General features: G+C 34.2%; 3 protein-coding genes and 1 long non-coding RNA gene across 4 annotated transcripts; 2 read left to right on the top strand and 2 right to left on the bottom strand.

Moving 5' to 3' along the window:
* Nucleotides 1-202: 202 nt before the first annotated feature.
* On the bottom strand, nt 203-1,811 carry LOC131942979 (uncharacterized). The gene is made up of 3 exons (XR_009386832.1): nt 1,755-1,811; nt 437-521; nt 203-237 (listed from the first exon to the last, which is right to left on the bottom strand). It is a non-coding gene; the product is annotated as an uncharacterized LOC131942979 (long non-coding RNA).
* Nucleotides 1,812-4,457: 2,646 nt separating this feature from the next.
* Nucleotides 4,458-10,209, top strand: LOC131942976 (uncharacterized). The gene is made up of 5 exons (XM_059302963.1): nt 4,458-4,577; nt 6,965-8,418; nt 8,721-8,841; nt 9,061-9,189; nt 9,302-10,209. The coding sequence occupies exons 2-5, from the start codon at nt 6,965-6,967 to the stop codon at nt 9,542-9,544; spliced, it is 1,947 nt and encodes a 648-aa protein (XP_059158946.1). The 5' UTR covers nt 4,458-4,577; the 3' UTR covers nt 9,545-10,209.
* Nucleotides 10,210-11,645: 1,436 nt separating this feature from the next.
* LOC131942977 (tRNA-splicing endonuclease subunit Sen34) lies at nt 11,646-15,921 on the bottom strand. Its single transcript, XM_059302964.1, has 6 exons — nt 15,201-15,921; nt 14,203-14,340; nt 13,923-14,026; nt 12,955-13,513; nt 12,343-12,501; nt 11,646-11,857 (listed from the first exon to the last, which is right to left on the bottom strand). Exons 1-6 carry the CDS (start codon nt 15,796-15,798, stop codon nt 11,670-11,672), a joined length of 1,746 nt encoding a protein of 581 aa, XP_059158947.1. The 5' UTR covers nt 15,799-15,921; the 3' UTR covers nt 11,646-11,669.
* Nucleotides 15,922-16,017: 96 nt separating this feature from the next.
* LOC131942975 (zygotic DNA replication licensing factor mcm3) lies at nt 16,018-25,699 on the top strand. Its single transcript, XM_059302962.1, has 20 exons — nt 16,018-16,214; nt 18,195-18,307; nt 18,666-18,788; nt 18,898-18,983; nt 19,238-19,368; nt 19,465-19,623; nt 20,287-20,366; nt 20,570-20,678; nt 20,782-20,969; nt 21,057-21,154; nt 21,327-21,535; nt 21,660-21,749; nt 21,944-22,028; nt 22,125-22,251; nt 22,365-22,518; nt 23,212-23,352; nt 23,536-23,639; nt 23,977-24,065; nt 24,178-24,268; nt 25,015-25,699. Exons 1-20 carry the CDS (start codon nt 16,146-16,148, stop codon nt 25,214-25,216), a joined length of 2,448 nt encoding a protein of 815 aa, XP_059158945.1. The 5' UTR covers nt 16,018-16,145; the 3' UTR covers nt 25,217-25,699.
* Nucleotides 25,700-26,139: the final 440 nt, after the last annotated feature.

The following is a 26,139-nucleotide window of genomic DNA, read 5'->3' as shown; positions in this document are numbered from 1 at the left end:
GGTATTTTACCAAACACAAATAATTTGTAAAACTGATAAATCAGCAGTCTGGAGGGGAAGAAAAACTTAAATAACATTTGTTGAAAAACTTAAATAACATTTGTTTTGTTAACTTTAACAACACCAAAAACTTGTAAAGGATACGTCTCCTGGTGCGCTTCTTGTACATGATTCTGTAACCACATTCTCTACAACGTATGGGATCTCTGGCCTTAATTTCATTTTCTGCATGGCACTCTGTGATTGAATACAGTACAAGACATGAATTGTAAATCTTAATCTAAAACTTTGGATAAATGGAATATAACAATTAAGAAAAAATTTTTATAGCTTGTTAAAAATGAAAAAAAAACAACTAGTAAAACATAAAATATATCTGAAGCTTATGTTACAATTAAAAACTTTGTTTTGGTAAAATAGATATAGTCAGGTCTACCTCCACAGATGTAAATCATTGTCTGTTGTCTGGGTGGGTTAAGGGGATTCTCCTTACCCTGGTCCATGCTAGGAGTAGCAGACATCTAAACAAGAGTAAAACATTTAATATTCATTAGGCACAGATCTAAATAACATGATAAATATGTTGATATAATTGATATACAATACATTAAACAAGCAAATAATCATTCATAAAATTTATAACCTTATTTTATTTCAAAATAAATGTATAAAATAAATATTATGAATAAATTTAATACTGTGACTATGTTGAATGCACAGCATTCACTAACTAGATTGAGCACAATCTAAAAATTGGTGTCAGGAATACTATTCAAAGTTAGATATATATTTATATATGTCTGCTAATCCAAAACTATTACAATATCACGAGAACTTTTTAATAAATTTTGTTTGGAAACATGAGATATTTTGCCTTGCTGTAAGGAAATTAATTTCCTTTAGATATCTACTGATTGAATAAAGAGTTAAATACTATTCAATTCTACACTTGGGGGTTTGACTGGAATTACTGAAGAATGTCCCAATACCATCACTTAAGCGCTCAACAGCTCATGTTTTCTATTTTGTAAAAAAAAAAATCATGATGTGCGCAAGACGATACTGTTAGTTCATATATATTAGATAACAAGCCTATAGCATATATCATAGCATTAACAATTCCTAATTAATTGATATCATCACAGACATCACTTTAATTTTTCCCCAAACTAAAATGTACTTGAAGCCAGAGTTAACATAGTACATACATAGTAATACATATGTTTATAGGCCTAGTCCCATGCATGTGAGGTAAGCAGTAGAGCTTTAAGTCTTAATTTATAAATTTATATATTATCAATATATAGGCCTACTGCCTAATGAATAGGCCTAGCCTAAGGCTTAATCAGGCTTAAACTTAATGAAAATTGAAATGTAACAAAAAAAATTGATAAAATCAATGTTTTTTAAATTGGGCCATACAGTCACAGTAGTCAAAATCTCTGTCTAGAATCTAAATTAAACTAAATTTAGTAAATTACTTTTAACTCAAAGTCTAAAATCTATGCAGCTGAGAGATATTTTGTATATAAATTCCATTTCGTTGGGGGAGGGGGGAGATGCCTCTGGTCTTGAAGATGCTCTGGGTCTGATCAGTGAGTGGATCATTTCATTCAAGGAAATCATTATTTAATTATTTTTTAAAATTAATTTTAATTAGAGTAGTTCTGGTTACTCATCTAGATCTAGGATCTGGGTTCTTTCTAGTAATTACCTTTAAAAATAAAATGTAAAACGTATGAGTGGGATCCTACATGTGTTTAATGGCAAAATCGAAACCACAACAGAAATACACAGATAGGTTATGGACCTTAGTAGTACAGGAAATGAGACAATTCGTAGCTACCAGTAAAGCATTGCATGAAAAAACCAATCCCATTTGGCTCGGGATTACGCCTAATACTATTAGTAATAGAATTAAGAAATAAAACTATATAATCTATATAAAATGCTTTTTAAAAAAGGGTTCTTTAGAGTACACCGTATGTTTTTATTTGTGCGTGTCCTTTATGCATTACTACAGCTTTCACCGGATCGCCATGGAATATTTTGTTGTTATTGGGAATACTTCTGGGAAGGTTTCTGCTGGAAACATTTTTTTTTTTAGGGGCAGCTCCCCAGAAGAGTGTGATGCGATTTTTCTTAATATCCGGTAAAAAAATAAATGTAGAATGCGGTTTGACACCGTTCATCCGATTGCCTTGAAACTTTGCTGAGATGATGAGAATACTCCTGGGAAGGTTTCTGTGGGCGGGGGAGGGGGGGGGGGTAATTTTTTAAGGGTGGCGCCCTGGCGGGAAGCGATTTTTCTCAGTATAAGGTGTATAAAAATAAAATTCGGAAGCGGTTTTGCGTCCAGAGTTCCCGAGCGGCTATAAACTATAATCTTAGCACTTGGTATCAGTTTATTTGGCGTCTTGCAAAGAGAGTTACGGGTAATACTAAATCAATGGTAAAACTCACCAGGCGTTAAGTGACCCAGAGCGTCACCGGCACGCTCGGGAGCACTATGGCACCTACGTTCATTTTTTTAAAGGCTATGCACTAATTACAAGGCGGGCTACAATAACCGTTGACAAATTGAATCAGGCGCGTCCTCCGGCGCCCAAGCAGAGTAGATTTGGCTACAATAGTTGTTGTCATATAATAGGACACGGCGGCACACGATATTCGATGATTAATCCGAACCAGGGACGTACTCATTGCCCCTGTGGTAGTGTAACCGGTGGCTCACTAGAGCGCCCCTAGACACTCTGACACATGAGCGATCGCCGAGCAGTGTTCTAACTCACTATTACGGAGGGTGATTAGCGTGCACTCAAGGATCTCATACAGACTCACGGGGCGTCTGAGAGGTAGCGGGGACGTATCCGCGCCCCAACAACTAAGATCCAAGAAATGTAACGCCAGCATTGTTTATAATAAATAAAGCACTTTATGAAAACAATATCACAATTCTAAAATGACTTTTTGTATTGCGAGGAAACCCCCTGTAGAGTTTCGTCACTTTGCAATCTGCATCTATTTTTAGACGATTAAATTACTATTTGAGATCACGCATCTAAAAATACACAATTAGTAACACTAACAAGCTACATCAGTTACTCTGACGTTTATAACATGTTTAACAGTGTTTCTTTCAGACTGTTTTCTTCGGGGGGAGGAGGGGGAGGGGGCACTTGAAATTTTTTTTTGGGGGGGGGGGGGGGGCGGTAGACTTTCTTCGGGGGGCGGACACTGTTAAAAGTATATATTTTCTATATAAATTTCACATCGTTGGGGGGGGGCGGTAGACTTTCTTCGTGGGAGAGCCCCCCCCCCCCCCCGAAGAGATGCCTGGAAGAAAATCTGATGTCTAATATTACTAATATTTTTCATCACTTAGGCAAATGACGCAATCTGCATCTTTATTTACATGCTCCAATCAGAAAACTGGTAACGCATTGATGAAATCCTCTTTAAATTCCGTTATAGGCTTCTAGTCATTTTAGGGGGGGGGTTGTCTGGCTTTTTTGTGACAATATTTGACTAGAAGGAGTGGAGGGGGCATTTTAAAACCTATTAAAGTCGTTTATAGATGGGCCCTTATTATACAACAACTATACTAAACCTTACGTGTAAACAAATTTCAGACTTCTGTGACGGTGGGTGACTTACAAAAAAAGTAAAATGTTATGGTGTATATCAAATTTCCTATCTTATTTTAGGAGGGGGGTGTTAAAAGGAGCTTAACGTTTACTGCAACGCACGATTTCTGCATGTGAACCTCGGGTCCGCGTCTCGGAAAGGAAACTCTAAACAGCTAAAATAACATGGGTCATAACGTCAGCTTGATTGACATAAACTAGAACCGGGGGGGGGGTGTGACAAAATATGAAAAACTATTAATTTACAAGTTAAACTTTGTCCGCCCTCCCCCTTGAAATGTCAAGTGCTTCTTCCCCCCCCCCCCCCCCCCCGCCACGAAAGTTTCAAGAGCACCACCATAGAAGAGTGTCTGGAAGAAATCTTGAGTGCTCTGGAACGCAACGGGTAACCTTCTTCAATGGGAGAGGTCGTCACTCATTATTGATCGGACATTAATTAAAATGATTTGTTTAATGTAACCTCCCATTATACATACATAAAACTTGTTTTGTTTGGCTGTTAAATGAAACTTAAATGTTTGGTCTACCACACATAGTTTCTTTCAAGCCACCCATTCCCCCCCCCCCCCTACCTCCCCGAAGAAAAAGATGGATAATTTATACAGAAAATATAATAATATACTTTAATCAGTGTGTGCCTCCCCCCCCCCCCCCCCTCTGAGAAAATTGTCTGAAAGCAACACTGCTACCAGATCATCAAAAGTTCCTATCAGCTGAAGCTACTCATTTATTGTGGCAAATCCAACTCCAGTAATTTAGCTTTAACTTGAGTCGCTTAAAAAATCCTGGCAAGTTTATATTTAAGCTATTGCGATTGGTTGACACATCATTGTGGCGAGATGTTTGAAAGATAGCTATTGACGTTTCTGTTCATCCTAAAAGAATACAATGAATTCTTTATAAACAATATTCAATTTACATATTAAAACGGTAAATTAAAACGTTTTGATTGATGTAGAACTAGATCTACCTAACATTTTTCGTTTGTTAAACTGATTGTTGGTGATCTCACGGAAATTCATAAAATTAATTGACCTAGACCTAGTCTAAAGTCCTAGGCTGAAAAAATGACTAAGGCGCAAAGTTGAGCTGGTGCGGGTAGTGATGTCATGTTGATTTTTAGTGACAAACTTATAAGAGCAGAATCAGTAAACCAAATTGGTTCACTAAGAATAATACTGATACTCATTAAACAATCACTTTAATAGCATTGATCAGAGTAAACATGACAAAGAGCTAGATCTCTAACAGAAAATGGATCTAAATCTAGCTCCTCATGTACTAGTTGTACAGTAAAAAAAAACTGTTGTTTAGATCTAGATTTCTAGACTAGCTAGAATCTAGATTCTAAACTCCTAACTATAGGCCGTTCGAATTCACAGCTTCCGGGTTTGTTGTTTTGAAGCCATCTCACGGCTCATGCGCTTACCAAAAATGGCGACCAGTTTCGCTTTCACTAATGGGTAGAGCGATAAAACTAATGATTACGAAGCCACTGTTAATTTAAGAAATCGGAACTATCCGTTTCTATTTAAGTCTGTTATTTAAGAATTGTCGGATCTACTTTTGGCCTAATTTCTATGTTTGTCTCGCAAGCGGCGCCTTAGTGAAAGTAGCTCTATATAATTCTTATCTTTCGAATCAAATAACTATAAAATACCGCAGGTATTTTTAACCAGACTATTGCTATTTTTTACTTGAAAGCATTAATTTTACACACATTACAATAAACTGGTAATAATTTATGGTAGGCATGAGATATGCTCTGTAAGAATAATAATGCCATTTTATTATAATCTTTTTTGGTGAACACGAAGCGCGGGAAAATGTGTGACGCGCAAGAATCCAATCATTCGGCTAGATTTATGACTGTTTTTTATGTCACACCTAAAAATAGAATGTTTACGCTTTCTTCATTGATGATCGTTTTCATTATTTTTTTAAACTGAAAGCATGAATTATTAGTTAGATTTCAGGTTTTGTAACTTGGTATACTTACCCTTTATCAAAATTAAAAGCATAGCATGCTGATTGTGAACAAATATAGTCATAAAACACAAATATAAAGTTACAAACAATGCGATGTCGGGATGTGCCACACCCCCTCAAGAAAACACGTGTTTATTAAGCTGTTTATCTCACTTTACAACAGTAATTAAAATTAATTTTCAAATTTTTATCACTTATTGGGTAAGATTAAGCACATATTTACTAAAAATGAAAAAAAAACAAAAGCAAATTCTGTTTTAATGAAGGTCACGGGTCAAGTTTTTTTTTCCTTCTGTCATGTTCAGTGGAGGGTGCCACAGGCTGACCTGACTTTGGAATTTTTTTCAGTAATAATGACTTTGCACAGAAAGTTAAAATATGCTAAATTGGCTTAGTTTACTAGTGTGCAAGCTATTATTGATACATTTTTAATAAAAAAATCATTCTGTAATTCTCATCAAAAAGCCTACTAACTAGATCTAGCTGCTAGAATAGACCCTACTTACTAGATCTAATACTTGAATCTAGTTCTAGATCTACTCGTCTGGACGCAAGACAATCATCTAGATCTAGAATTAATATATTTTTAATTAGGGGCCTAGGCCTACATAATTATTTTTTACTTAAGATTCTAGATCTAGTATAAATTTGCTAATGCAGCCTACTACTAGAATTTCCAACATTCTTTAGCACTTTAGGCCTATTCTATTATACATATTTTAAAACAGGTGGATTGTTTTAAAGTTTAACCATGACAATTCTTATGAATGAAAAGAAGTATTTTTTGTTCAAATTAGGTTAAACAAACTGAAGGCAGGACAGATATTGATTGTGTGAATTGGTCCTTGCAGCTATAGGCCTATTGTTTGTTCTAAAACTTGTGATTATCTGAGTGTTAGACTAAATTCTAGATGGTTAGGTTGAGCCTCTGTACAATTATAAACACAATCCCAAAACTGTTTGTCTTTCTCTGTTTCCATGTTAATTTCTACTAGAGTAACCCCATACTATCTAATGTTGTAAGTTATCAAAACTAAACAGTTCAGCTGCCTTGTGAAGTCTCCTTAAATTAAGCTCATGAGCTGAACGCAATACTTTAATGGATATTAAGAGCTTGACGATGCCATCTTATTTTTTTTATTATAGTAGTTGGCGTACTATATTATTTAATTTCATGGGGGGGGGGGGAGGAGGGAAGGGTAATCTGTCTTCCGGATGAGCATCTGCTCCATTGATGGGGTTGTTGTAAATATTTTCAAGAGAAAATTGTATGGTGCAATTTTAACTATTTAAGTAGGCCTGATGAATTTTAATATTATTCATTGTAGATGGATTATCAGACTTCAACTACTGCTCAGACTGAAATGAGAAACAGTATGGAAACAGATTCTGTTGAGATGACAGCTGACAAAGAAGGATGGAACAAGGATGTTCATTATGATTTCAAAACTCCATCACATCAACAGATTGGTCATACAGATCTCACTTCATGCCTGGGCAGCGCATGCAGCGACAGTGGGTATTGTGATCGAACCCTAGAATGGACATCAAGTTCTGTTAGTTCTTCATCATCATTCCAAAATTTGGCATTATCTTCTAATAGAAATAATGTCCAGACAAACTCTTCAGACTATGAATTTTCACCAGCTTTAGAATCTATTCATTTTAGGAAAAGAAGGCCTAAAGTCTTTGATTCTAGACCACCCCCTCTACAGTTGTGTTTTTCTGATGATAAATTGTTCATTGATGATGAAAGTATACACACTACGAATACAGAATTAGGAAATGATAATGTGAATCTATTTCAAACTAAAGTAAGAAATGAAGAGAAAGAAATTATGTCACAAAAGGACTGCGATGATGCAGATAGTGGTGGGAGTTCACCTTTGTCTGTATCCACGGATGATTTACAGATAAGTTTACAAGAAATGTCACTGGATGAGATGACATCATCATGGTCTTCTAGTTCTAGAACTTCACCAGATTTCTCTAGGCATCTAATCTGTGATAAGTCAACAGAAACAATGATTAAGTGCAATAAAGAATCTTTAAATGTATTTCAAGGGGAGCCCAACGATTTATGTGTTATACAGTCTTTTAAAGATACCAAAGAGCATTGCAGTCACAGTGTTGAAGATTCTGAATGTGAATTGAGAAATTATCCAACCTTATTTGTAGACACATCAACTGAGGGAGACTTTTCTTCTCAGAAGCTTCAGTCACATGGTGTGTTCCTGTTGGATAATGATCAAACCAACCAACAGATAAATCATGACTCACTGTTTATGAAAAGTCCAAATAAACGCTACAGCAGTGATTCAGATCTTAGTGGCTCACATAATCCAGTCAAATGTAAAAGAACTCATTATATATCTGGGTTGCAATATGAAAATGATTTATCAACAAACCCAGATGGTGTTGATACCACAGTTTTACAACACGCGAATGTTGACTTTTCATTAAAAAAAACCATGAAGAAAGCTGAGATTTCTCTATTAGTATTAAATCCTCACTGTGATGTTGAGAGCCTACAAGTATCTCAGCCTATTTGTGTCAGCAATTCTGAAAAGGATACCTTCAACAGCAAGCATGTGCACAATATTTCCCTCAAAGCAGAGAGGTTGTCAAGAATAATCAAACTTCATTCGCCATTAGAAAGCTCGCGCCTAATTGGTCGAAATGTAGGACTTTGCAAATTGGATATCATCAAGAGACTAAGCTCCAGTTTTCCGTTGCTTCTTGGGAGAATATTTACCTACTTAGACACAGCTGACTTAGAAAGGTAAACAAGATATAGAAAATAACTTTTTCAGTACAAAAATTATTTTTTACTAAATAGGCCCAAAAGGTAATAGACATATATTGTTTTCTTCTTTTTTTTTTTTTAGGTTACTATGTCTTTTTTAAAAAATGTAATTACTATGCATTTGTGAAATATATATATTTATCTTTATATGCAAATATTGATTTAAAATTATTTAAATACTGTTTTTAAAAAATGTAACATTCCATACATGATTAGTCAAAAACATGTATATTTTAGTGTGGTTGAATGCAGAAGTAATGACTTTCTTTTCTTCATAGTGTTAGCAAAGTGAGCCTGGAGTGGAGGCAAGCCCTTCATGATGACCAGAAAGCTTCAAGAAGATATAAATTATTTAAAGAACAATTAAAACAAAACACCCAGACTGTCAAAGAGGAAAAGGTGGGAAATATTTACATTTTGGTTTAAAGTTAGCTCAAAATTAATTTTATCAGCACAAAAAAGTTGTAGGATACAGGGTAGTTATTGATAATTGGCAGGTTTAAGACAATCTTTAAATATGACGTAAGTTGCAGTATTATTATTTTTAATAATAGAGAAATTTGTTTGCTTCTTCTCCCGCGACGCAGTGTATAAATGTCTTTACAACTATTTTCACAGGAGAACTGTGGACAGAAATTTTTGTCTTCAAGTTCTGAACACAAGGAGCTGACAGTTTCAAAGGGGCGACTGACTTGTTTACAGTCTCAAGCTGCTAATGCTATGATCCCTACTGTCCCCTCTGTCGCGGTAAGCGTTTTATCTTTCCTCATTCATAACATAATAACACTTTACTTATATACCTGTTAAAGGGTCTCCTTCAAAAGTTATTTCTTTCAACTTCTTTTTATTCTTTCTACAGACAAACGACTCTTTTCTAACCGAGGATCAGCTTCGTAGATGCCCCAGGTGTCAGGGCTCTGCTATCATCAAGCCTAACCAGGATCGAGCAACTTGCCTTGATAGTAAATGTGGCTATGATTTCTGTAGCCGATGTTTTGCAAGTTTTCACCATCCCAAGCCCTGTAAACCTCTATGTAGATCTGCTTCCACTGCTGGTGTTGCTGGGACTAGAAAGAGTAAAAAGAATTTAAAGCGACTTTGACAGTTTAAAACATTGCTCAAAAACACTAGTCCAGTACTCCGTCATTTTGTCTTGTACTGTTGTTTTATAATGCACAACAAACAATTCCAATTTTTAAAATATTATGGGTAATTTATTTGTCAAACAGTGTATTAAGTAAGATTAACATTAAGTATTATTTTAAAGACTATTAACTTTTAATGACATAATGCTTTTAATGTTTGTCAAAAGTAATGATGTATTGCTTCCTATGACCTGTTGAAGAGTGCCAATAAAATTTATGTGATAATGAAATGATTATCAGTCATGAATGAGTGTGGTGACAGTGTGTCCAAGAAAAACGTGTACATTTTTTATATGAGCTATGTACAAATTTTGATATTTTTATTTCATGTCAATTTGTTGACCTGTAGATGTGTACATTGTAATTCTATTTACTGCTTGTTGATGTTTTTATGCATTTTAGATATTCATTGATTTTTACTTTTAAATCTTAATATATTAAACAAATGAAATGATACTTTTCTTTTATTGTTAATGTACATGGAATTCAGTTGTGTCAAAAAGATTAATTAAACAGGACTGATCATAGTGTTTCTAAACTAATGTTCCTAATGTACAGTTTGGAAGACTTGGCATCTATTGTGATAAAAGTTTTTAGTAAAACCTGCACAAAAGAAATTTAACAGCTCCAATTTACAGAACTTTCAAAATAATTAAAATAATTAAAAGAATACTAGTCAAAACAAATATAAACCAAAAATTTGTCAGCGTTTGTTATAAATCTGCACTATCTAATATACAATTACTACTTAGCCATGGTTTAATTTCTTTAAATAAAAAAGTAGTTCTGAAAGATTAGCAATTTCTCAAGGATCCAAAGTTCAATTAAATCTAGCTCTTGTGAAGAATAGAGAATTGTTGGAAAAGTTACTTTAAACAAATTATAGGGCTTATAAGTCAGTCTCTTGTTCAAAATCCTGTTAGCCAGGAAGAAATATTAATTTTTGAAATTTATTAATTATTTTGAACAATTCCCATTAAAAACAAAAAATTGTGATTTGGCTTCTATTTTAAAATAAGTACCCAAAATGCAACTTACTATTGCAATTATAACTTTTTGTACTAATAGAATTAAGTACCGGTAAACCTAGGCTATTAATATTGTAACTACTTATAGGACAACTTGATAGCAGAAAGAACTTCTCTATGAATTTATTTTGTTAACAGATTTAATAAAAGTATTCATAATTGGTTTGAAAAATATTAGCTACTAAAAATATTAAACTACTTATGCCTATTGTAATAATAGTTAATGTATAACTACAATAAAATGTCACCAATAAAATATAAGCTCTTGTTTATTCTAACATTGAGTCAGCTGCACTGTTAAAATTGCTATTCTTTTCACAGTAGAAACAGCTTTTAAAACAAATTCATTTTGTACTAGTTTAGCCCATAATTTGTACTTTCTTATAGAAACAAATACACATTTAGATGCTGCCCCATCCTAGTTTGCTGGCTCAGAACTAGTGCAGGAATGGCCGTACTTACTATATAAGCATTCAAGATATTCCAGTATGTAGTTAAACGGTGAAACAGAAATTAGCTGTTAATCATAAAAAGCAAATTCCCATCTCCACAAAACCCACCTAAGAAGCTAATTGTATACGGACTTCCTGTTTGATTCTTGTCGACCCCGTCCTCACAACACCACCAGTCACAGGGTGTTCAGTAATGTAGTTTCATCCCTTATTTAGATATGACACGAATGACTCTACTTGCTTTGCAAACATTTTACATAGATAATCAATTGTGGATTTTCCAAAGGTACATAAATTACCTAGGTGTGCGAATAACCAAGATCTTCAAGAAGGTTAAGTTATGCAAATTTCAAAAATTTGAAGTCAAGAATGCAATAGAAAAATTATTATCTTCCATTTATTTAACAGTTTTTAAGATTAGACATTAGACTTAAAAGAGATTGTTTTTTAAGACAGTCTCCAGACCCACAGATACAACACAGGAACAGAATAAAAGACTAAATTATAATTTTGTAAAATCATCAGTCTTAAGATGATGTAAAAGTCATCAACTGGTACAGACTAGACAACACAACGAAGTAGATGAAAAATTTATTTGCTATTTATGTGATCCCAGTCCACTTTAAGGAAGTGTAGACAACACTCTTGCTTCTGTCCACAGTGCAGAGTAAAGCTGTCTTCCTCACGTTGGATGCCAGCCTGCCGAGGGTGACAATGTCCAGACAATGTATTTCCTCATGTTGGGTTTTGCAGATGGCAATATAATGTGAGTGATAGCGAGCTGGGTCTCCTGTGGAGATGTGCATAATAGATATTAATTTAACCAACTATTTTTTTTAACTATGATACAGAAAATTCAGTTTAACTTAATCATACTTATATAAGAAAAAGAAAATTACACTATGTAATAGTAAGACAGAAAAAAAAATTTAATGGAGAAAAAAACAAGTAAAAAGCAGATATTATCATTATGCAATAGTTTAAAAATATATTTTGTTTCAAAAATAGAAAAGTCCCAGATAATCAAATACTAAACTAAAGCTGGAAATAAACATCACAGATTAAAATAAGAACATTCTGTTTAAAATGCAGATATCTTTATTCCATATTAAACGTTCTTTACAATCTGCAAACTTAGTACATCTTAATGGAAATAAGTTGTGGTCAAAATGAGACAATCTTTGGAATTTAGGTCTTTAACAGTGTATTAACATAAATAAGTCTAATATTGGACAGTAAGGCAATATTTTACAACCAGTACATTTATTTCCATACCTGGGTAAACAAGGAAATCTCCCCCGAACTTTGACCCTGATGTCAGATAAAAGCCCTTTTCCCACAGGTCTTTGAACACACAATATCTCAGCCTTTCCCTTTCAGTCATAGGAAACTTCCAGTCTTGGCAAGGGCGAACACTATGGCGCCAAGGATTTTCTAAAGAAAGTAAAACATTTTAAAAATAAACTTATCCTTTGCTATAGAAAGCATCATGAGATGGTGTGGTTGGGTGCCAACTCAAAAGTCTCGAGTTTGGATCTCAATATGGACTAAAGTCTGCAAGCTTTCCTTCGTTTCAGCCAGCTCTGATAGGTAACTGACTCGTGTTAAGGCACCTGAACATAGTGCTGACCAGACCATCACTTCAAATGTTGAGGTCAAGAAACATGAACTCTACTGCATCTGCCCTATGGTAATAAAAATATATTGCAATAGTGTCCCCTATGAACAAAATGCCTGAAGAAGATGGTATCGAGAAGGTGGGAAGAGAAAAGTTTACAGGACTTGTCAAATTAAAAAAAAAAAACTTCCAACATAAATATGAGGTGCATTATTGTATGAGTGTCTATGAATAAGCTTTAAAATGAAAATAGTACTTAAGGCACTGACCAGTAAAAATTTGCACCAAACAATGTTTAGCTGAAGTGTCCGGCTCTTCCTTGAGAATGTCATCAACCTCTAAGTTGTCAACTTCATCACTGTCTGAACTGTCTTCACTGTTGTCATTGCTCCCAGCTGTTTCATTTAACTTCCCTCTTTTAGGACTGGGGCCGTCCAGATTTGAATCGGAGTTGGTACATAGGTTTTCATTTGCATTGAATGTGTTACCTGAATGAAGCAGGCTATCAGCTGTATTAGATGTGTTGTTTGGATTTTTTGGGCTTTCTTCTGCATTGGTTGTACTAATATGGTTTCCATCAGTATTAGATATTTTACTTGGATTTTGTGGGCTGCTTGCATCTGTAGTTTGATTACAGAGGTCTGCATTTGTTTTGGATGTGTGGGTTTGATTAGGGGGGCTTGACTCAGAATCTACACTGGAGCTGATGATGGAACTGCCATTTTTATTTTGTGTTAATTGTTTTTGTTTTTTCGCTTTCTTTCCAGCAATGATGTCTTTAAGACGATGCTGGACATCCTGCCTTCTGCTGTTCTTGTAAAGCTGTTGCTAATATTTAAATAATCAATTTGTGAATTAATGTATTTAAAATTTTATATGAAGTTAATTTGAAACCTTTGAGAAAACACAATACATAAATCAATATTAAATAATCAACCCTTATAGTAGAAATTGGTTTTACTTGTAATTCATTCCACATACAGGTAAAAGCACTTATAATTAATTAGATATACTAATATAATAGTTTACAATCTGTGAGACTAGTACAGTAGCTTGTCAACAAAATTATTTTTAAAATTAACGTAAAAAATCTTGGAAATAAGTTTGATATAGGAATATATGTAAAACAACAGTAATATAATGCTATATAAGGTGGATCAATAAGACCCTCTAACTGTTTAATTAATTAATTGAAAACAGCATTACCGATCATAAATTTTGAATGAAGTTTAAGTACCTGAATTTTGATATTTTGCTCACGCACTCTATTGAAAGCAGTGTCTCTCATTTTTTGTAGGCTTGCTGAGACAGTATCTTCGTCAACAACAACAACTGCAGCATCTACACACAAAAGCAATAACAGAAATACATTTTCATTAAGTTTTAAAAACAAAACCATCTAGAAATAATAAATGATAGCTCTTCAACATTAATAACTAGTTTAAAGAGATCCATACCCATTACATGTACATATATTTTATCTATATTTATAAGCAGAAAGACTCAAGCCAGTTTACCTAATTCAACAAGGAGCTTGGCCTCCTCAGGCATGAGCTGTAAAGGAAGACCTAAATGATTGTTCTGTCTTGGAGCACGAGGCAAGCTGCCAGTCAATTTGCCTATTATTCTGCATTCTTCCCTTAACATCTGTGCATCTAATAATGAAAAAAAGCTTGCATTAGTTAAAGGAAAATTAAAGAAAATACACCCTTTAAAAAAACATAAGTAAAAAAACTCAAGTAATTAGTATGATAAATGTTAATTGTGCATGAGCACTGCAAGTTTTAATCAGAAATAGTTGATGATACCATCTACCCCTAGTCACTACAAAGGAAAGAGCTGAATGTTATGGTACATTTTTTTTTAAAATGTGGTGATGCAATATAATTATGTCTAAAGAGTTGCAGACAATTGGTCAAATCTGAACAAGCCACCAGAATGATGACCAGCCATGGGTCAGAGTCACATGACTAGAACATGTGAAAGGGCTATTCATTTTGGCACTTGCAGGTGAGTAAAATCCATAAGTCAGGGAGAAGAATTTATAAAGTAATACCAGTCATCAAAAGTAACTTTGTAGAATGTTCAATAATGGAATCAGAGTTAGTTTAATAGGAGTGTAAACAGAGTGTAAAAATAGGTGTAGTTCATTTAGATACAGTATTTTGTGTTCAAGGGAATAAACAATGCATTTTTAATGAGACTTTAGAGTTTGTATATGACTAGATAAGAGTACACAAAACAGACAAAGGATAAAGATTCTCTTTCTTCATATAAACCAGAAAGATATTTTCTTTTCTATCACCACATATATGAACTTTAATTTAATACTTTTTAGCTAAGAGGCAACACAGTATGTTTTGAGATTAAAAGGCAAAAGGTAGATCTGTGAAGTTTTGATGCTATTGCAACCGATAGGGTTATGTCATTGTAAAATCATACGGGAGTAATTATGGGAAAAGAAGTGTAGTTTAGTGTGGCTTCTTAGTAGCTTGTACACTAGCTTAGTCTTTACCTTCTGCATTCCAGATAAACAATGAACCATGACTGTAAAATATATTAACTTTCCCATCTATGGTACAGGATTCATCACTTTCATCCTCACTATTTTCTGTATCTTCATAATCTTCACTACTATATTCTTCATCATCTTGCTCAAAGTTATTATTTTTTATCGAATTACTGTCATCGCTACTAACAGATAAGTGAGAAGGTAGCTGTTGATTTTCATCACCCTCATCATCAGTAATTTCTAAAATATCATCATCATCGATGATAACAGGATCATTGACAGATTCAAAATGTTTAGCATTATAATTGGTAATATCAGGTTTGATTGTAGTTGATGTTTCATTGACTCTATGTGACTCGTTTACACTCTGTGACTCGTTGATTTCATCAACTTTAGTCTCATTATTAGTAGTTTTTATTGTATTTTCATTTGGTTCAGTTTTACTTTCGACATTGGGTGGTGAAACTGACGACAACAAAGTTTCCTCTTCTAAACAAGTTATATCGTCAACTGCTTCATTTTTTGATACTAGATCTTGATCTTGATTTGAGCTTGAATTGCCAATACCTAGAAGCTCGTCATCACTTTGTTCACTTGCCATAGCTTTGAGGTGACAGTAGTTACTAAACACTAACGTAATGATAACAATAACAATAGAGTTGTTTTACATCTTTCTTTACTCAGGGCGCTGCCATTTTCGACATAGATGACAAATAATAGAAAATAACCGGATCCACTGAAATCCGTAACGCTCTGCTATGTTATTTCGTTGATTTTCGGGAATTGTAAAATTTTCCCGCGAACTATCACGTGACGTAATTGGCGCGACGTTAACTGTATTTGTTGGTAGGGCCCAGCTTGTTACTGGGCTTATTTTGTATTCATTCAATATCCTTTTCTGTTTTGATTGTTTTTTTAAATTGTTCAAAAACATAGCGTTGATAAGCAATGGCTACCGAAGTAGATCAACACTTAAGGCAAATTCAGAGTGAATACCTAGATTTTCTAGATGATCAAGTAAGTAAATGTTGTATTCACCAGCCATTAATGACTAGTGGAGTAAATTTGAGTAAAACCAAGGGAGGGCAGAGTGACCAAAGGGGTGTAGTCTACTATAGAATAATATAAATTTAATAATAGGCCTAGATCAGTCACTAGATCTAGATCTATTTCTACTATTTCACAATAGTACAGGTAACAGTACAGTTGCACACTTGACTTTGAGCTACATTACTATAGGGATTTTGGTAAAAAAGCACTAATCATCATATAAAAATAAAAATTACATATTCTTGTAGAGCTCAACAAAATGAAAACAAAACAAAAAAGATTTTTTGTCTAGCTCAAATAGTTTTTTTTCTGCGAATTTTTTTGTGAGGGGTGGAATCCCCTTACTTTTGCATTGGCCAATTGTGACAAGTCATGGTATACCTGAATAAAATGAGCATAGTTATTTTAATTGCAGTTGTATTTTGTTCATATTTGCAGAGTTTAGCTAGAATGATATATAGAACTTGTAAATGTTGTTGAAATGAATAAAAATAATACAGAACTTATATTTTTGTGTTGGCTTCCTCCCATAACCCAAAAAAACTGTGTGCTGCGCAAATATGAAAATGTTTCTAAAGCCATATTTTATATAAATACAGCAAATGAAAGAACTACAAAGTTTGAAATCTAAAGTAAATGACTTGAACACTGTTATGTGCATATAATATTATAATTGCCTCATTATTTTGGGCAGGTGAAGTAGAGTCCATCTTTAAGCCATTTTGTTATAAAACTGCTGCGCAAATATGAAAATGTTTCTAAAGCAATATTTTATATAAATACAGTGAATGTAAGAACTACATAGTTAGAAATCTAAATGACTTGAACACTGTAATGTGTATATAACTACCTTGTTATTTTGGGCAGGTGAAGTAGAGCCCATATAAGCCATTTTGTAATAATTTAAATGAAGTTATCAGATCAATGTTTTTATGTGTGAATTGTGTATGGATTCTGATTTTCAGCATATAACTATATCTAAGGGTAAGTAGAACTTGAATACTTAAAATTACAGTTAGCACAATGCTAGTGTATAGCAACAGACAGGTAACCTAGATCTAGGTCTGACTCTTGTCAGTCTAGTCTGACAAAATTGGATTTTAGGAAAAACATTCTGCAAAACTAGAACTAGAGCTGAAAAAATTAAAGATGGGTATGTAAATATATTCTGAAATAAAAAATTAGGAGATTTGTTTGCACATTCCATTAGAATGCTGTTGTTAGTTGATCAAACTTAAAGGCCGGAAGATCGGGATGAAAAAATATAACAATGGTGGCAACGCGACCTACATTATCATACAGTGACCACCTCTAAACGAGTATATCTAATGTCAGAGTCAAAATATCCAAAAACAAATATCATTTCCACATATATAAGATATGTCTGCTCAGTAATCTTCACTCATCTAGAATAACCTTTTAAAAAATCGTGATTCCAACGTATTTGAAACTAGCCTTCATACAGGGGGAAGACCAAGGCAGAGACAGCGTGCAATCAGATCGCTAAGCCATCAAAACAATGGGAAAACCATTCTACTTTTCATTTAACATTAGGAAATGACCTTTTAAACTTAATTAATTACCATAAATTAAAAACTTATTAGTATGCAAAACCAAATCTCGTGCGCCCGGTATCAGAAAGTAATGGGCGATTTCGGGTCATGTTTTTACCGCGATCTCGGCCGATACCGACAACCCTAATTACTATAATTTTAAATTAAATTTTAAACTGTAGGCCTAATCTAGATTCTAGTCTCTAAATTTTTTAGATCTATTCTAGATGTGTACTCTTCTAACAAATCTAGATTCTACCTCAGCTCAGATGCAAAAGATATTGCATAGGCCTAATTAAATAATGTTTTGTTTTGTTCTTTATTAATCTTTATGTTGGCCCTAAACACACAGCTTGCGCATTTTTTAAATCATAAACATATTTTATTTTTACAGGATGACCAAGGGATATATCACCAGAAGGTTAGAGATATGGTGGCAAACAATGATGTTCGGATTAAAATAAATATAAATGATCTACGCCGAAAAAATCCAAAACGTTGTAATCTGTAAGTATCTACACTACACTCACTGAGTGACTAGATCTATATTTATCAGCCTTAAACAGCCTTTGAAAAATTATGCCTTAATCCACTGTATTTTTTAATCTTACATTTGTGTTTTGAAAAAGCTAAAAAAAACTGCCCTTAAAATTAATATTGGATCTCTAGGGCTCCTATTGTATAGTCTATTCAATTTTCTTAAATAAATAAGACTAGACATTACATTTTTGCACTATATTGTATTTTTAAACTTGTAAAATAATTCTGATTAGGCCTATTACATAACAAAAAGCAAAATATAGAATATTGCCTTAATGAATTAATTTTATGCTTTATACGTTTGTTACAATTTGTATCATTTCAGACTTTTAAATGAATCTTTTGAAGAACTCATGTGTTTCCAGAGGGCATTGAAAGATTTGGTATCTTCAGCAGATCCACTTTATGGCAAGCAACATGAAGAATTTTTTGTAGGCTTTGAAGGAAGGTAATTGTTTAAATGCAATAATTTTAACCCCATACATTAAATTATGAACTATGAAATTTTAAATTTTGTTGTTAATTTATTAACATGTTTCTGTTGGTCTTATTATCAGCTTTGGTGACAAACATAACACACCACGGTCACTAACTAGCAAGTTCCTGGGCAACATGGTGTGTGTTGAAGGCATTGTGACCAAATGTAAGAAAACTTGCATTTTATTTCTCTTTTTTACTGAAATCCTCAAAAGAAAGGCAAAATAAATTAACACTATGGTATATTCTATTGTGTTTATACAACCTTTAGTTAGCATCACACTTGTTTTTTTGTTGTTTTGTTGTTTTTTTTGTACATTTTTATAGTAAACTTTGGAACAAAACACTGTGTCCTTGCTGAGTAGTTTCTAATTTGAGTTGTTTTTGTGAACTTCATTTATAAAATATGTTGTTTTACAGGTTCATTGATAAGGCCTAAAATTGTAAGAAGTGTCCATTACTGTCCAGCAACTAAGAAAACAATTGAACGCCGTTACGCAGATATGACTTCTCTTGATGCACACCCCACCAGCGGAGTCTACCCCACTAAAGTGAGTTTAGTAACAGCTGTCACACAAGTATTAGATATTAGCACTGTAGTTACCTCAGTCAGCTGTAATTCTAAACATTTTACCTATTTTGCTTAGGATGAAGATGGAAATCTTCTTGAGACAGAGTTTGGTTTATCCGTTTACAAAGACCACCAGACTTTCAGCATTCAAGAAATGCCAGAGAAGTCGCCTCCAGGTCAGCTGCCAAGATCTGTTGACGTTATAGCAGATAATGATCTTGTTGATGCTTGCAAGGTGAGTTTGTGGACCATTCCTGCTATATTATCTGTTGCTTACATAAGTAATTTTTTTTTTTTACCCCTGTTGATGTGACACAACTTTTCTACAAACCTGTGTTTTGTATAGCCAAAAAGACAAAAAGTCCAATAGGTAGTGCTAGCTATGAGCTATATTTTCACATAGTGTCTCCCAACCAAGCATCATCTTAATCAGAGAATAAAATTTCTGTGAGGTCATGGGAATAGATTAACTCTACTTCATCTGCCTCATGTTTTGCTGGCATGATTGAGAAAAGATGTTCTAGGTAACAACACAAATGGTTGAAGTTGATCAGACTGACATGCTGCTCTGTATTTGTCTTGATTGGAAGAGTCACATTTCAGCTCCTCGTGTCCACATTTTGATGAATGAACATTCAACTTCAAATACTTTACTAATACCAGCAACACCTTTGTTTTTTAATCACATTTTTAAAGAGAAATTAAGATACTACAGTAGCAGAAGTTTCTTTTATAATTGTTCTAGTTCATTTGTTTTCTAATAATAATATACATGTTTATATAGCGTTAATACTTTTAGTTGTAATTTACTTGTGGTAAAATAGACACCATCCTCATGGCACTTTAACCACCAAAGCACTCGTCTTGAGAAAGTCTCAAATAATTTCTTTATTTTCAGCCTGGTGATAGAGTTCAAGTTGTGGGCATGTTCCGTTGTTTGCCAGCTAAGAAAAATGGATTTACAACAGCAACTTTTAGGTGAGCTATTGCACAACTGCTCTTTTACTACCTGCTTGTATTGGGGGGGGGGGGGCTTATTTAAATTTCTTTTTAATTAAAGCAGCTTAACTTGAGCACTTTTGTTCATTTTATCCCCCACAAATATTGAGTTATATCCATTAAATTAATCAAAGGAACCATTTTGTTTTGATGTTGCTTACATGTTTTATTTTCCATTTCAGGACAGTGTTGATAGCAAATAGTATTTCATTGCTGAGTAAGGAAGTTGAACCCCTTTTTTCTGCAGATGATGTGGCTAAAATTAAAAAGTTTGCTAAAGATAAAAAGCATGTATGTACATACTTGTACTTTATTTTATAAAGACTGGTGTTTGACACTTCTTGTTTTGATTCTGTTACATGCTGAATATTATTTAATCATTTTTTTTTTTTAGGATGTTTTTGAAGCTTTGGCTCGTTCGTTGGCACCATCTATCCATGGCCATGAATACATTAAAAAAGCTGTCCTGTGCATGTTGCTTGGCGGAAATGAGAAAGTTTTAGAAAACGGAACTAGGTTGAGAGGAGACATCAATGTGCTTCTTATTGGTGATCCATCTGTTGCAAAGTCTCAGATGTTGAGGTAAGAAAACAAGATTAGAACTCAAATGTTAATTCTAATAAAATTAAATATCAAGTAAATGACATTGTTTACCTTGTATATTTTCAGGTATGTGCTGTATACAGCTCCACGCGCTATCCCTACTACTGGTCGAGGCTCTTCGGGTGTTGGTCTTACAGCAGCTGTCACTACAGATCAAGAAACAGGTGTTTGTTTTTTTTTAATAACTAGTCATGAAAGATTTTAGGTTCAAATATTTATATAGAGAATTTGTTTTAAAGTTCAAAAAATGTTTTGCTATTTTCACAATAAATGCCTAAGTAATTGTTTAGTATTTTATTGATTTCAATATCTATATTTGATGTTTGAATTGTTTAGGAGAGAAACGTTTGGAAGCAGGTGCTATGGTTTTGGCAGATAGAGGGGTTGTCTGTATTGACGAGTTTGATAAAATGTCGGACATTGATCGAACTGCCATTCATGAGGTGATGGAACAAGGGCGGGTCACTATCGCTAAAGCTGGTATTCACGCCAAGTTGAACGCCAGGTGCAGTGTCCTTGCTGCTGCCAATCCAGTTTATGGACGGGTGAGAAAACTTTAACTGTACACACCTTAACTAATCTTGAGCCCGCCCTGTCATTTCTCCCTCTTGAGAACACTAACATTTTCAATTTATTTTTCTAATTGACTACTGTTATTTGTGCTTTTAGTATGATCAGTTCAAGACTCCAATGGAGAATATTGGTCTGCAAGATTCACTTTTGTCCCGTTTTGATTTGCTGTTTATTGTATTAGATAAGGTAATTCTACTTTTTATATTCTTCATTAAGCTGTATGTATTTGTTACTGTATACATCATTATTATGGCTTATAAAAATATGTTTACATAAATGTATGAAAGAAATTTGTATTACCATGAAATGGTAGCCTACATTTGAAGAAACATAACAGTTTATCGTCTTAGGTATTTAATTTTTGTTGTTGTATTTTTTAGATGGATCCAGAATCTGATAGACAAATATCAGATCATGTCTTGAGGATGCACCGCTACAGATCTGCAGGAGAACAGGATGGGGATGGTGAGTGTTTAGGCACTAGGAGTACAAAAAATTCATTGCCCTCCTCTCCTATGGCTTCGTTTTAAAAATAATTTCTCCTTGTAAAACCTAATCCAGTTCTGCCAATGGGGAGTAGCACGATGATGTTGGCCACCCAGGATCCAGAGGCTGAGAATACTGAGAACCAGGAGACCCCTGTGTACGAGAAGAGGGACACATTCCTGCATGGCCCTGGGAAGAGAGGGTAGCTGTTTTTATTCACACACCCACACAAAAATTCTTTTTAATTAGTAGCTGTTTTGTTTTTATATTTAACGCTTAGCATTAGTATAACAGAAAATTTTCTTCTTATTTTAGAGACAAGATTGTCAGCATGCAGTTCATGAGGAAATATATCCACATAGCAAAAAATGTAAAACCTATACTAACAAGGGCAGCTTCAGATTACATAGCTGAGGAGTATGCCAAGTTAAGGAATCAAGACAATCTTACACAGGATCATATTGCTAGGGTATTGTACTATAAACTGACCAATATTTAATGGTCTTAAATTTTTTACATCTTCAAGTCACATCTTTTCTTTAATCTTATTTCATACACAACCTAAATTAAAGCCCCTGCAAAGACACCATAGTTCTCAATAACACAAGTATTCTTTTTAAAAATAGTTGATTATTCTTTCATCACTTTATTCCTCCTCCCCACTACTTATACATGGGAAGTTTTTTTTTTAAATAGCTCGATCCAAAATCGTTAAAATCTTAATATACTACAAACAACTGCTGTAGATTAATTAGACTTAAGGAATGATGTATAAATTCATTTTTAAATCCATTAATTTTTAGCGCAATTTCCATACTGACAATTGCGATTATTAATTCGTTCTGGATGGATGTGTGTCCGAGCTTTAAGTCGTATCTCCTCCTCAACGAAGCAATATCGAGGACTAGTTCCAAAAGCAAATATGTTAAGCAAGTTCCGAGGATGATTGTGGGCCAAAAAAATTCCCGGAATTCCTTCCTGGATTTCCCGGAAAAGCCAAAAAAACTCGCAAAAATGCAGTTTTTGGCAACCAGACCATTTAGCGACTTGAAACATTTACCAATCGATTCCTGCCATAATTTAGAACAATATTGCCAAAGAAAGTTTTCAAAAATATCCTTTCATTCGGTCACTTTTTATTAACTTGTTTTTTGTCCTGCAGACACAACCAGTAACTGCTCGAGCTCTGGAAACAATCATTCGTCTTTCCACTGCACACGCTAAGGCTCGGCTGAGTAAAAATGTGGAACACATTGATGCTCAAGCTGCAGTGGAGCTGGTGGAGTTTGCTTATTTCAAAAAGGTCTGAATTGCATAATGAAAAAGATATGTTCTTATCAATAAGAAGTTTGATTACTCATTATAGCACCTATACTACATCCATATTTTGAGAGGATGTAAGTGTATTGTGTGCCTGTAAATGCTGTATGAACTAAATATAATTTTCCTATTCTTTAACTTAATTATCTCAATGTTTTTATGCTAGGTGTTGGAGAGAGAGAAGAAATCTCGCAGAAGGGCCAAAAACAGTGATGGGGAAGAAAGTCAGGATGAGGAGGAAGTAGAAAAAAGCCCAGCTCCTAAAAAAGCGTGAGTGGTCTTCTCATTAGACTTTGGCTGTCTAGTCTGTCCTGTTGTCTAGTAGACAGTTGACACCTATCTGTCCTGTCTAGTCTACCTACCTGTCCTGAAGTCTGGTAGATAGTTAACACCTAAAGTGTCCTGTTAACTGGCTGTCTCCCATTCCTCAGTCCTCCACCATCTTCAGTGGCCTAGTCTGTTTTGAGCCTGCCACTTGATCTTGTACTCTCACTTTTTCTTTTTCCTCACCTCATGGATTTAATGTGTAGAGATAGAGACTTCTTTGTGACAGTTGTCTTTAATGTGTAGAGACTTGTTAGTGACAGTTGTCTAACTTACATTGCAGGAGAACAGCTAGAGCAAAAAAATCAGCTCCAAAAGAAGACGGAAGTGCTGATCCATATGATTTTGAAGAACTTGAAGAAGAAAGAACAGGTTAATTAATTTTTTTTATCAGCTGATTTTATCTTGTTCACTCTATTTTAAGCAAGCTGTATTAATTAGTCCAAAAATCTAATATAAATTATTTTTAATCACCCAACAACAGAACCTGCATCGCTGGAAGAAGAGCGAAGGAAACGACGCGCCTCTGGATCAGCACCATCAACCCCAGTGTCAACACAACTGTCAGATGAAAGGTAATGTTTTCATCTTTTTGTTAGCTTTTAAATTTTATCATTTGACTGTCATGTGTGTTCACTTAGTATATTTGGCTGCTGTCATGCAATTTTCAATATACTAAAAGGTAATTTTTTTAAAAACTTAAGTTGGTAACAGGCACTAAAAATGAGATCAATAAAGTTTTCTTAACAATTACTTACCTTAAAAAAACTTGTATTGCTCTGAAGTTTAGGAAAAATTTGTATTTTACCTGTGCAATTATATTGATATATATGATTACCTCATCACTCTTAGTGGTTAACATTACAATCTATATAATAGTACAGCTCTACCACCTTCAAGAGTGAAACACATTGTTATAAGAATAATTTAATAATTTGAATTTAATCACATTCAGTAATTAAATTAGGCAATTTTAATAACAGGCAGTTTAAAAAATTATATAGTTTAGTAAGGTAAAATTATTCAGCCTGTGAGCTTTTTTTTTAACTCATACTTTCTGATGGACGAAGTGGTCTAGCGGTAGAGAGCTGGACTGCTAACCCATATGTCTCAAGTTCGAATCCGGGTTCAAGTCAGTAAACCGTCCCTGAGTCCACCCAACTCTGATGGGTACATAACTCACGTTAGGGAAAGTAAAGGCGGCTGGGCATAGTGCTGACCACGCTAATCTCTTCATACAGAAACAAGTGAACTCTACTTCACTTGCCCTATAGACCATAAAGTTTGGAAAGGGAACTTTACGTACCTGCTACAATTTCAGATTAAAAGTTTTCCGGTCCTCACTGTACCAGCTGTACAAAAAAGAGCGGGCCCAATCAGTTCAGCTGGACCAAATAAAAGCACACATGTCAGCGGAGCACAAAGACACGCCCTTTTCTGAGGATGAAATCATGTCCGCCATTGATAAAATGATGGATGAAAACCAGGTCATGCTATCAGACAATATTGTGTTCTTGGTGTAGTCAAGTGGTTGTCTTGGTTACCAGCTGTGTTAGTGTTTAAGCAAGGAAGACAACTGATCTATACCACACATCAACATCAGTGATTCCAGTTCTTGTGTTGGCTTGTGGTATTGCAAAGAATGAGAAATTTAATAGTTCAGCAGTTGATTAAATTATAATTGTTTAAAATTATTAATTTTTGTCAAGAAAAATTGTATTTAAGTCTACTGAACAACTTCTGGCATATTGCTGATAGATGTAGAATTACATTGTTTTTGCTTTTGTACATACAGTCAAGCAATTTTTGCATTTGTTTCCAATGAAATATGTTATTCCATTATTATTTTTTTATAACCTTTTTGTCTAAAACATTAATTGTAGATCTTACCATCATTGTCAATGTTTATTTCTGGGCTAATTGTTTTGTTTATCTCATTTTTATATTTACAATTTACTTGTGACATAGTGTAAAAACAATAACATTTTAAGTAAAATAAATGATTTACATGTATTTTTCATTTTCTGATGTGGCAGTACTTTTAAAAAGCAAACTGTTGGTTAAGCAAGTTCTACTAAAAAAAGTAGATTGTAACCTTTTGCTGTGACAGTGATAGCTCATAGATGATATTCAGCCCAGTGGATACCTTCATTTTAAAAAGGAATTCATCCACCTACCTAATACTAGGGTTATATCAGTCACAATTTAGTTGACAGCTACATGCAGCAGAAAAGGTGTTATGGAGTACTATTGTCATGTCCCAAAAGTGTAACTTGAGGGACTGGACCGGAGTCTTCCTCAGACTTGTCGAGGGCATTAAAGCAGCGTACAGATGGCAATCTGCGTTACGAGAGGCAGCAAATGTTCCCAACAACCACCCGAGTTAATTAGAGGATAGGTGCACTACATAATCTAAATGTCTGAAAACTTTTGATATGCTGGGGTT

The sequence above is a fragment of the Physella acuta genome, unplaced genomic scaffold (assembly GCF_028476545.2).
Source record: "Physella acuta isolate Inbredline_101_S28 unplaced genomic scaffold, ASM2847654v3 ptg000436l, whole genome shotgun sequence".
In the NCBI taxonomy this organism is placed as follows: domain Eukaryota; kingdom Metazoa; phylum Mollusca; class Gastropoda; family Physidae; genus Physella; species Physella acuta.
The sequence above is the reverse complement of the archived record's forward strand: the minus strand, read 5'-3'. Positions and strand labels throughout refer to the sequence as shown.